The sequence below is a fragment of the Gymnoscopelus braueri genome (genome assembly GCF_963280865.1).
Source record: "Gymnoscopelus braueri genome assembly, chromosome: 8".
Lineage (NCBI taxonomy): Eukaryota > Metazoa > Chordata > Actinopteri > Myctophiformes > Myctophidae > Gymnoscopelus > Gymnoscopelus braueri.
In genome coordinates this window covers 31,453,366-31,465,592 of record NC_137609.1, presented here as the reverse complement: position 1 = coordinate 31,465,592, position 12,227 = coordinate 31,453,366, and the positions used below count along the sequence as shown (strand labels likewise).

General features: G+C 39.8%; 1 protein-coding gene across 1 annotated transcript; it reads right to left on the bottom strand.

Annotated features, from left to right (window-relative positions):
• Positions 1-3: 3 nt before the first annotated feature.
• On the bottom strand, positions 4-2,543 carry LOC308091123 (uncharacterized protein). Its single transcript, XM_080436493.1, has 2 exons — positions 2,481-2,543; positions 4-1,613 (listed from the first exon to the last, which is right to left on the bottom strand). Exons 1-2 carry the CDS (start codon positions 2,538-2,540, stop codon positions 1,044-1,046), a joined length of 630 nt encoding a protein of 209 aa, XP_080292619.1. The 5' UTR covers positions 2,541-2,543; the 3' UTR covers positions 4-1,043.
• Between the last annotated feature and the right edge of the window lie 9,684 nt (positions 2,544-12,227).

The window sequence follows — 12,227 nt, the reverse complement described above, 5'->3', positions numbered from 1 at the left end:
TACTCTAAGGTTTTGTGATGTAAGGAGTGGAAGAAGTACATGGTAAACTCAGCCACAGTCCTTAACGTAAACAAAAACAAGGATACTGAACGTATATCAATATATATATTTGATTTCACAGTTAACAGGAGAGAGACTTCCAGAGCACTGTAAATATAACTGGGTTTGACTATGAGACATTTACAATGTACATTTATAGGCCATTATGCCAAATACATTCAATACACTGTACAACAAGCAACATTCTCCACTCGTGACGTCATGATCCTTCATACGTCATGATCCTTCATACACGGACAGCTGCTTCTTCAGTAGTTATAGAAAACATTTCACAGTTTAAGTCATTTCCATATACTTTTTTTTAAAAGCGATGATATTGTGATATAAGTGATATTATTGAGCTTCATATCAGTTCAATGTGAACGTGGTCATAGAAGAAGGCACTGTGCAATCTAGACCTCTAGAGGGCAGCCTTGACATGGAGAAGAGTGATTATTAAAAAAAAAAGAATTGTAGTGGAGTAAAAGTACAATATTTGCCCCTGAGATTTGTAGTGGAGTAGAAATTTAAAGTATTACAAAATGCAAATACTCAAGTAAAGTAAAAGCACCTCAAAATTGTACTCAAGTACAGGACTTGAGTAAATGTACAGTTACTTTCCACCACAGTAAACACCATGGTGGTATGACTCATAGTAAACAATGTTAAGATAACAGATTTGATAAGCAGAGCATATCTTTCTTTTGTGCAGCATTCTTTACCCCATGTCTGAGTCAGAGTGACGTGGCCGTGGGTCGCCCACTGGCCGAGCCCCCGGCCCTCCCATTAGCCAATTTTAATATAAAATACAATTGGGGTAGTTGTATTTGGTCTTAGATCCTGTGTCTAGGTTGGACATGACCTTTGACACAATCCGAGTAGCCTAATACTTGACCAGGAGTATCTATACTTTGACTCAAGTAGTATGAGTTGAGTACTTTGACCTCCACTGGTCACTGCATATAAAATGTTAGTTGTCCTTACATAATACATACAGTATTCGATCATTCAATGGAGTCTGTGTCTTTCCCTCCAACTTTACAACACTCTCCGGTGACAATATCTGCCACGCACACTCCCACAGCAACCAGAGGCGAGACAAGAACCAGGAGCACAGCCACGATCAGGTGTCCACATGACCCACACCGCCTCTTCTTGCCCTGGGCTGTTTCTGTGCCTTCTCCCATAGCTCTTCCTGAAACCCTGTCGTCCAGCACAGCGCTCACTGTGGGCACTGGAGGTCCAGGTTTGGGCTGAGCGGCATGGGGTTCGGGAGGAAGTGGTCTTGGGTGGTGACTGCTACTCTGGGTCTGGGCAGAGGTTCTCGAGCCCTGCGAGTTCCTGTTGCTTGTCTGATGGAGAAGTATCTGCTGATCTGATGCGGCAGTCTCTCCCGTACCCAGAAACGGAGCTCCCTGACTTGGGTTTGGTGCGAGGAGTTCTCCAGGGCAGACAAGGTGGGTGTGGGCTTGGCCTGCTGCTGGCCTCAGTATCAGTGGAGCTTGGCTGGGCATCATGCAGAACAACGTGACAGCGAAATCTCTGCTTTTTGTTGTTAGAAAGTTGATTCTGATCTGAAGAGAAGATGGAGGCCCAATCAAGTTTATGTACAGTACTTCACTATGAAGCACTTTTCAGAATCACAAAAGCCAAAATCATGTTCACATCTATACATCCTCGCACTGTAATGCATATTTAATAACTTATATTGCTCAATGTGTACAAAGTTAAATACATTTTCAGATAGGAATTGCTGATATCAAACACATTTAAAGTAGCACATCGATTATTACAATTATTAAGTAGATACAACAATACCACTAAAAAAAATCTACTATGGCTGGGCAATAAGGACAAAATCAAATCTAACAATATTTTCACTAAATGCTTTGATATAGATATTGTGACAATTATATTGTATTGTGACAATTTCAATTCTTAATTTTAAAGCTCACAATGCGTCATGTTCTTTGAAAATAGAAAATAAGGCTTAAAGCTTAACCCCGTTTCCTGCTGTGCTGATTTTATTAAATGTTTTACAATTGAGCTAATAGAGCCTGCATGCTTGTTTGGGGAATAAATGGAATCTTGACCTTCAGGTAAAAATTTGTGTCAGATCCTGTGTATAGTTGAGACATGACCTTTGACACGATCGAAATATCTCAATAGAAAAGCAGGGAGACAAAATACAACCAAAATACAACCACCCCAAAAGTTATATTGTATTAACATACTCTACCATACAGATTGGACAAAATGTAATTCTATTCATAAAAAAGTTACATAGTGCCACTTTCACTGAAACAAACTAAAACTCGTCTCATATCATGATAGCTATAAAGTATCGATATATATTGCCTAGCCTTTATGATATAATATAACTTGTGGTAGTAATAATACACAGCCTACATAAAGCATATCAATATTGCTCTCCCACTTACCTCACCGTCTGTCTCAGGTCTCAGGTCTCCTGTGTGTCCCGCAGTGCTCGATTTGTTCATGTGAATCTGCTTCTTTACAGGGACATGAGGACAAACAGGGGAGGTGACAATCCATTACCGGTGACATTCAAACAGCATGCAAGACACACCTTACCCGACACACATGCATAAGGAGAAGATATGACGGGCTATGCTTGTGAATACACAACAAAACATCCACATATCCATTTTAGATCTAGATACATTCCTACCTGATTTTCTTTTTGTGCTCAACATTAAAAGAAAACTGATACATTTTTCTTTGGAGACGTGGCGGTATATCACATGCAGATGCCAAGCATTCTCAGACACAAAGTACAATGATATGTGATGCGTGGAGAGATACGCAGAGCAAACATTTATTAATAGCCATTGTTTTTTTTAACACACACTCCTTATTTAGAAACAAATCCTTTATCCTTCCCTATCGTTCACACATCAACATGTGGGATGAAATTATTTTTTTGTTGCCCCTGCCCACAGAGAACTTCACTGTGCACGCCAACTCGTATTTTCCCTCCTGCCAGTCCAGGGTTTTAAACCAACAACATGTGCACAACCTTTAAGCCTGGTTTGATTGATGTGTCCAATAAGACATTCATATATTTATTCATATTTCAAGCTGTGGTATGAGTTTGGGTAATGTGAGATCTGATGTTGAATACATGCATGAGAGGGTCGCAGGAGCTTAACCATGGAATGAATTATATAAAGCCTGACCGATATATGGGTCTGGCCAATATATTTGGTTATTATTTGACTTTTTGACAACATCGGTATCGGCAATTATGCAGCCGATGTGTCAAGATTTTTAACCACTTTGAACATCACGTCCCTATTTAGAGCATGGCATCTGCTATTTTTGAACATTTTCAAAAATGTTCAAAAATAGCAGATCACAACACATCATGTTGCGAGCCGTTGTGAGCTTGAAGAGAAGCTATTTCTTTGCAAATTTCTGTATGGAGCTTAAGTGGTTAAATAAAAAGTTATTTGTTTATTTTGATTTATTTTTGATGAATAGCCTGCAAGTTAAATGTTCTCAAATAGAAAATGTAACAAAATCTATTTCAAATAAGAAAATAATGCACTTTTTGACAAAATATCGGTCAAAACATTGGTAATTGGTCCAAAATTGGAGCCGGCTTCGGATCCAGAAATATGGTATCAATCAATTACTGTATATATATCACGGTATCACCTATTATATAATTCTATGGTTTAACGCAGTAATGTGGAGTTTCACTGTCTTTGTTTCCCTCCCTGTCACCACACACACACCACACACACACACACACACACACACACACACACACACACACACACACACACACACACACACACACACACACACACACACACACACACACACACACACACACACACACACACACACACACTCTTTGAGGAAGTTGTCATGATGAGAACTGATATCAGGTGATGTCAGGTTACATATTTTTTGTCCCCTTTTTCTTTGTCCCTCAAAGACACACATTGTGTACACAGCCAGTAAAGGAAGTGTTCTAAAAGTTTCAGATTATACCCGTGGGTGTGTTTAGTTTTCTGTTTGTTGTGGTTACGGTGGTACTGTATCCTTGATTGGTAATGCAATGACACCTTTGTGTTTGCTGGAAGCAATTGTATTTTTTGTTTTACTACATATTTTAGCATGACCTTTTTTAAGACAGTATGGTATGCTATTTTTGGATTACGTAGTATAATATTACTTCCTATGACTCAGTATACTATAAATAACCATCAACAGATGTGTACTAGGCCTAAAATATGTGACCTGATAGTAGAGAAAATTATTGAACACCCCTGGTCCAAACCCCGGCATCATATGTTTTCCACATCAGAGTTGTACAGAAAACAGAAAAAGTTGAAAAGGATTTGACCTAAATAAAATTACTGAGCAGTAGTTCAGTTAAGCTCGGAAGGCAGACACATTGCCTAAAGGTTGAACATTCGATCCCTGACATGACATGACTTTTTTTAACATTAAACACAAGGGATGCCAACAAACTGAACAAACAGGTTGAGGAAGGCTAGCTCCAAGCCAGAGTTGAATTGAACAGTTTAGTATGTGGGTGGTTGTGGAGGGGAGGATGAGGAGGAGAACCCTTCCCATCCCCTCTATATGATGAGCTAGTGAAGATGAGCAGCACCTCCAGCCACAGACTCATCCCTCCTCGGCACACAACACAAACACCTTGACTATTGACATTTTAACTTACGGACGCTTGCCCATGGACTATTGCACACAAACTACTATAGGGTAGGCTGTACTGCACATTGCCTAACATTGACATTATGCTAAAGAATAACTGTTAATAGGCTGTACAGTATACGCATAAATTCAGATACTCATTGCTTATAGCTGTGGTTCTCAAAGTGGGGTCCTTGAGTGGGTTCCAGGGGGTTCCCAGAAAGAATCAGCAGTTTAACCACTTTAACCCTATTTTAAGCTACAAGCTCACAACGCATCACAATGCACGTGTAATTTGGCTAGTTTCGAAGCATTTAGAAAAACCAATGAAGCATTGTGAATTATTTTGAAGATTTTATTTTATTTTATCAACAGAAATCTTCTCTTATGGGGTCCCTGGCACAATATATTTTCAAATGGGCGTCCATGGCCAAATACAAATCAATTTGGGGGTCCTTTTTGTAATGAAAATGTTTTAGAACCACTGAAAATAGACATATTCATTCATATACTGAACATAGACTGTTGATAGACAGTTCATATACATTCTTCCATACTCATTGTTCATAGACTGTACATCATATTCATTATTTTATTCATTGGTGAATTGATTAATATTGTATATTAACTGTATATTAACTGTATATTGAATATTCACTGGATTAACACACCAACTGTGTAAGTTTTAAGGAACCATAATAATGGGCTCACCTAAATCAGTAGGGTGCATCATCAAAGCAGCTTGAATGCACTCAGCAAGTTTCATGGCAATCCAGGCCGTATTGAAAATCGAATCCGGCCATTACATTGTGAGATATTTTGTGTGCAAGTAGAGGCGGTACTAAAGGAAAAGCCGGGGGCCATCCTCAAATCTACCTATTATATTATAAGATATTTTTTGTTTGCAAATTAATTTGATATTTGGCTTGAATGTGGCCTTAGAGGCAGTGGCGGATTTAACAATTTGGGGTCTCCAAGCAAAGCTCAAGTTTGGGGCCCCCCTCCCCCATGAAAAATGCTTATCTACAAGCTCAGCATCTAATAGGTCATATTTTAATGTCTTCATGACAAAATATATAGCCTACATTTGCAAACATTTCAGTGCTGAGTAGACCATGTTATATTTGTAAATAAAAACTTTGTATTAAATTTGTATTATAAAAACCCTGGCATGAAAATGCAAAAAATCTGAAATAATTCTGGCAATCAATGTGTTAAGCAGCCTCTGGCAAGAGTGTCCATAAAGGTGTCCACGAATCAGCGACTTTAATCCATCCATATTTGTCAGGAGATGGTAGAGATTGCATAGCTTTCAGGCTTCTGGACCAAATGCCAGATTGGCTGCTCGATTTGAATATTTATATATATATTATTATATATTATATTTATATATTTGTGTGGGAAGAGTGTTTTCCATTGAGAGACTATTAAAACTTTTTTTGGCACCCCTTAGGATGCATTCAGATCACCCAAGGGACATTTGTACCACATTTCATGCATTTATGAGATTATTTTTTATGAGTGTCTTTTGCATCATCTGTCAACACTGTACACGGCCATTTTAAATTTAGTCAATAACTCACTTCCTGTTTCAGATAATTTCAGGCACCCCTTCTAGGATGTCTTAGGATGACCCAAGGGACATGTATGCCAAATTGTATACTTTTATGAGATTCTTTAGTTGTCTTTTGAGTCAATCGACAACACTGTACAACACTGTTGTACACGGATGACTGTTTGTACACGGATGACTGTCGCAGTAATCACGACAACCGTTTTATCATTAAATACGCGGATGACTCAGTCATTGTCAGCCTTCTAGACAATGACGAGGTCGGACATGGTCAGGTCACAGAGGACTTCCTGTCCTGCTGTAGTGACGCGTTCCTTGAACTGAACATCTCAAAAACAAAAGAGCTCTGTATTGACTTCAGACGTGGTCCCCATCCCACCCAGAACACTGATATCTGTGGCCAGCCGGTGGAAATCGTACCCAGTTACAAATACCTAGGCACGATTATTGACAGCAAACTGAAATTTGATGTAAATACTGACATGCTGTGTAAGAAGGGACAGCAACGCCTTTTCTGCCTAAGGAAACTAGCCAGATTTAATGTTGACAGAGACTTGATGAAATTGTTCTACAGTGCCTATGTACACTCTGTTATCTCCTTCTCCATCATCTGTTGGTATGGTAACCTCGCCATTAAGGATACAAATTCTTTAGGAAGGATAGTGAAAACTGCCTCCAAAATCACTGGCATCCAACTGGAGAGCCTCGACCCCTTCTATAAGAGACAACTGCTCTTGAAGACCAGGTCCATTCGAGAAGATAGTGCACACCCACTCGAGCCAGAATATAGGCTGTTGCCATCTGGCCGACGTCTGAGTACCCCTAGTATCAAAAACAATAGATACAAGCACTCATTTGTTCCTGCCTCAATTCGGGCAAACAATGTTGCTAGGGACCTATAGAGGATAATGTGACTGATGGTGATGGTGAATAAGAAACAAGCACTTTATGCAGGCACCTTATATTCTGAATTTAGCCCTTTTCTTTTAATCTTATCTCTTTGCACTTTATTGTGATGATGATGATGAAAAAGCACTTTATCTCTTTGTCTCTTGCACTTTACTGTGATGACGATGATGACGATGGATCAAGCACTTTATGCCGGCACTTTATAATTCCCTTTTTATCTCTTGTGATGATGATAATGATGGTGATGAAAACAAGCACTTTATCTCTTGCACTTTACTGTGATGACGATGATGATTGCACTAGATGCGCCCGGATCTATGTTTTTATGCTATGGTGTTTCATGTCTGCTGTTGTCCTGTACTGTCTGTATGTTTTAAACCACTACTCTGGCTGTAAACCCAATTGCCCTTCTGGGACATTAATAAAACTTGAACCTTGAACTGTAGGCGGTCATTTTCAATTTTGTCAATGACTCACTTCCTGTTTAAGATTTTTTTGGGCACCCCTTCTGGGATGTCTTGGGATGACCCAAGGGACATGTATGCCAAATTGTATGCTTTTATGAGATTCTTTAGTTGTCTTTTGAGTCAATAGATAACACTGTAGGCGGCCATTTTCAATTTTGTCAATAACTCACTTCCTGCTTAAGATTTTTTTGGGCACCCCTTCTAGGATGTCTTAGGATGACCAAAAGGACATGTGTGCCAAATTGTATGCTTTTATGAGATTCTTTAGTTGTCTTTTGAGTCAATCGACAACACTAGGCGGCCATTTTCAATTTAGTCAATAACTCACTTCCTGTTTCAGATTCCTTTGGGCACCCCTTCTAGGATGTCTTAGGATGACCCAAGGGACATATGTGCCAAATGTTATGCTTTTTGGAGATTCTTTTGGTGTCTTTTGAGTCAACGGTCAATAGTTTAGGTGGCCATTTTGAATTTTGTCCATAACTCACTTCCTGTTTAAGATTTTTTTGGGCACCCCTTCTAGGATGTTTTAGGATGACCCAAGGGACATCTGTATCAAATTTCATGCTTTTATCCGCCGCGTAACGATTTGGCCATTTTTGGTGGTTAGTACCCCCTACTATTAGTAGCTGTGGTGTTGAAGCCTAAGGCCCCAAGCTTACTGATGTGCCGTGGCACTCCTGTCACTCTTGGTTCAATAAAACCCTAAAGTCCAGTTTATAGACGACATACACAGAAATTACCGTTCACATGAGCAAGGCATCTTTATTGACAAACAAGGGAGATTCCCTCTATACTATGTGAATAAAAGAACAGCAAACTAGAAAAAGTGCTCCTCGGAGCACAGGTCTCCGCCAGGTCAGGTAGGTTGTTGTGGCCACCTGGTGGCGCTATAATAGGCCAATGTGAAAAGGGTGCCATTTCTTCCTCGGGCTAGTGGGAATGTGCGTGCATTCATGATTTGAGGCATTTTGTTGCAAAAATGTGTTTTGGTAAATTAGACCTGCTGGTGGCGCTATAACAGGCCAATGTGAAAAGGGTGGCATTTCTTCCTCGGCCTAGTGGGAATGTGCGTGCAAGTTTTCACGGAAATCGCACGCTGTGTTCATGATTTCAGACATTTTGTTCAAAACGGACCAATCCTGCAAACTTTGGAAGCCAACCTTAGCCAATCTGGATGGAATATGAAAAATCGGACAGATCCGTCTTGATCACATGACTATAGAGATACTGTGTACCGATTTGCGTGATGTTTGGATACAATCTGAGTAAATGGGTTTTGCACAAATCGGCCTCCTGGTGGCGCTATAACAGGCCCATATGAAAAATTCTGAATTGGCATCCAGGGAGTGTGTGTGCACAGTTTCGCAGCGACCGGGCCAACGGTGCCAGAGATTAGCTGGTAACACACGGACAGGACAGGACACACGGATGGACACACGGACGGACACACGGACGGACGGACGGACGGACGGACAGGGGGTAAAACATACTCTCTCGCCATGCCTTTCGGCCTGGCGGAGACAATTAATGATATTAAAACAATACGACCTGATATATCACGAAGGCAATTCGCTCCACATCAAAGTCTGCATGCAAACAAGCGTTCGGTTGAGCGCCTGGAGAATTCTGAAGTTCTTATCTATTCAGTACTGTATATCAACGCTGTGGCTATCAAGGCCTGTTTTCTGACTAGAGCACTACCTCAGTGCTCCACACTCTATAAAGTAAAGGTTGACAGCCCAAGGTTCCACAATGGACCATCATTACCCAGTAGGATGCTGTGATTTACAGTGTCAAATGCCTTCTGTAAATCAAGCATTACCATGCCACAGTACTTATCTAAGTCCACTTCTTTCTTTATGTGATCTGTAAGATATAATAAACAGGTGTCTGTTGAGTGTGATTTCCTGAAACCGGATTGAAATTCGTCCTGTAAATTGTGTGATGTTGTATAATGTTCTATCTGTTCATATCACCGGCTTTACCTTTGATAGTGTGCATATATGGAAACAGGGTGGTAGTTACCTGGTTGTAATTTGCTTCCCTTTTTATACAGTGGTGTTATTGTCGCCGATTTGAATTCCTGTGGGAAGTGACCTTGGATTTCCTGTACTTTCTAAAAGTGTCATCTCTTAGTCTAATAGCTTTTAAAATATCTGCATTAAACCATGGCTCAGAAGCTTTTATCCTCACAGTTTTTTCTGGAGCATGTTTGTCAACAATCGGTAAAAAAGATGATTTAAAAAGGTCCAATGACTTAGCCACTTCTGTACATTTAAGAACTGGAGCCAATACCATATTAATATTTGAACATTTTAAATGTCATCCGTTAAGACAACTACATTTATGACGGCAGACAGTTTAATTGACGACAACACTACTGTATATATATCACGGTATCACCTATTATATAATTCTATGGTTTAACACGCTAATGTGGAGTTTCACTGTCTTTGTTTCCCTTCCTGTCACCTCACACACGCACGCACGCACGCACGCACGCACGCACGCACGCACGCACGCACGCACGCACGCACGCACGCACGCACGCACACACACACACACACACACACACACACACACACACACACACACACACACACACACTTTGATTACTTTGATTACTTTGATTACTTTGATTACTTTGATTACTTTGAGGAAGTTGTCATGATGAAAACTGATATCAGTGTATGTCAAGTTACGTTTTTTTTTTGTCACCTTTTTCTTTGTCCCTCAAAGACACACACATGCTTGTGTACACAACCAGGACAGTGTTCTAAAAGTTTCAGATTATACCCGTGGGCGTGTTTACTTTTCTGTTTGTTGTGGTTACGGTGGTACTGTATCCTTGATTGGTAATGCAATGACACCTTTGTGTTTGCTGGAAGCAACTGTATTTTATTTAAATACATATTATAGCATGACCTTATGGTAAGACAGTATGGTATGCTATTTTTGGATTACGTAGTATAATATTACTTCCTATGACTCAGTATACTATAAATAGCCATCAACAGATGTGTACTAGGCCTAAAATATGTGACCTGATAGTAGAGAAAATTATTGAACACCCCTGGTCCAAAACCCAGCATCTCAAAAATGCTGTATGTTTTCCACATCCGAGTTGTACCGAAAACAGAAAAAGCTCTTTGAAAAGTATTTGAACTACATAGAATTACTGAGCAGTAGTTCAGGTAAGCTCGGAAGGCAGACACATTGCCTAAAGGTTAGTCTCGCGTAGCCAGACAACTATTCCACAATCTCTGAATGCTATATAGAGTCTGGAACTACAACTCCCGAAATCCGAGAGAGGAAGCTGGCACTTCCGTTCACGAAAATATATTTTAAAACATCTTTACATTTTATTATTTTATTTCCATTTCTGCTAAGCAGCAAGCTAAATATACTTAGATGATTTGTATTTATATTAGGATAAATTTGCGCGACTGTAAAGACGAAACAGAAGTGGGGAGGAGGCTTCATATCCGGTTTAAATTCTAATCATGATCAGAGCTTCCGAGTCCCAGACTGTATGACCGGAAACATTCGAAAATTGTGGGAGGCAACAGTCTGGCCACACGAGACTACCTAAAGGTTGAACATTCGATCCCTGACATGACATGAAGTTGTATTCTTTAAACATCAAACACAAGGGATGCCAACAAACTGAATTATGAAGCGTTGTGAATCATTTTGAATAATTTCTAAACATTTATCAACACAAATCTTCTCTTATGGGGGTCCCTGCCACAAGATATTTTCAAATGGGGGTCCATTTGAAAATGGGGGTCCAAATACAAATCAATCTGGGTGTCCTTTTTGACATGAAAATGAACCACTGAAAATAGACATAATCATTCATATATTGAACATAGACTGTTCATATACATTCTTCCATACACTCATTGTTCATAGACTGTACATCATATTCATTGTTTTATTCATCTGTGAATTGGTTAATATTGTATATTAAAGTTGTACAATGCAGAATCACAAATAACGATTTTTAGCAACCTCTGCTGGTCACTACCGTCACTGCATACAATTTCCGTAGTCCTCGATTACCCAGAATTCCATTCGTTTTCACCGGAAGCCGGAAGCGTTTCAAAAAGCGATCTTTTAATTGTTTTATACTATCTACGGATCGTTTCTCTTAGCCAGTGGAGCATTAGTTACCATGAGCTGTGCTTTCTTTTTCTGTTCTTTTTCGATCTTCCAATCCTACATTCTCTTAAAATCAGCGTGAGGTTCCTTTTTGTTATTAGCGCGTAGTTCCTGGCCAAACAGGAAACCGTTGCGTTAGTTCCTGGCCAAACAGGAAACCAGTGCATTTCCGCCTCCGTTTTCCGGCCAGATGACGTCATTTCCCCGGGAAAGTCCCACCCTTCACCGTTCAATAGTAAATATATAAATAAAAGGCTTCCGGGGGTGAAATTCATGGAGTGGGTGTTGTGAAACTTTTGCCACTCACAAAAGATATACAATTTAACTTTAGTTTTGTTGAAAACGTTACCTAGTATGCCTTTAACTGTATATTGAATATTCAC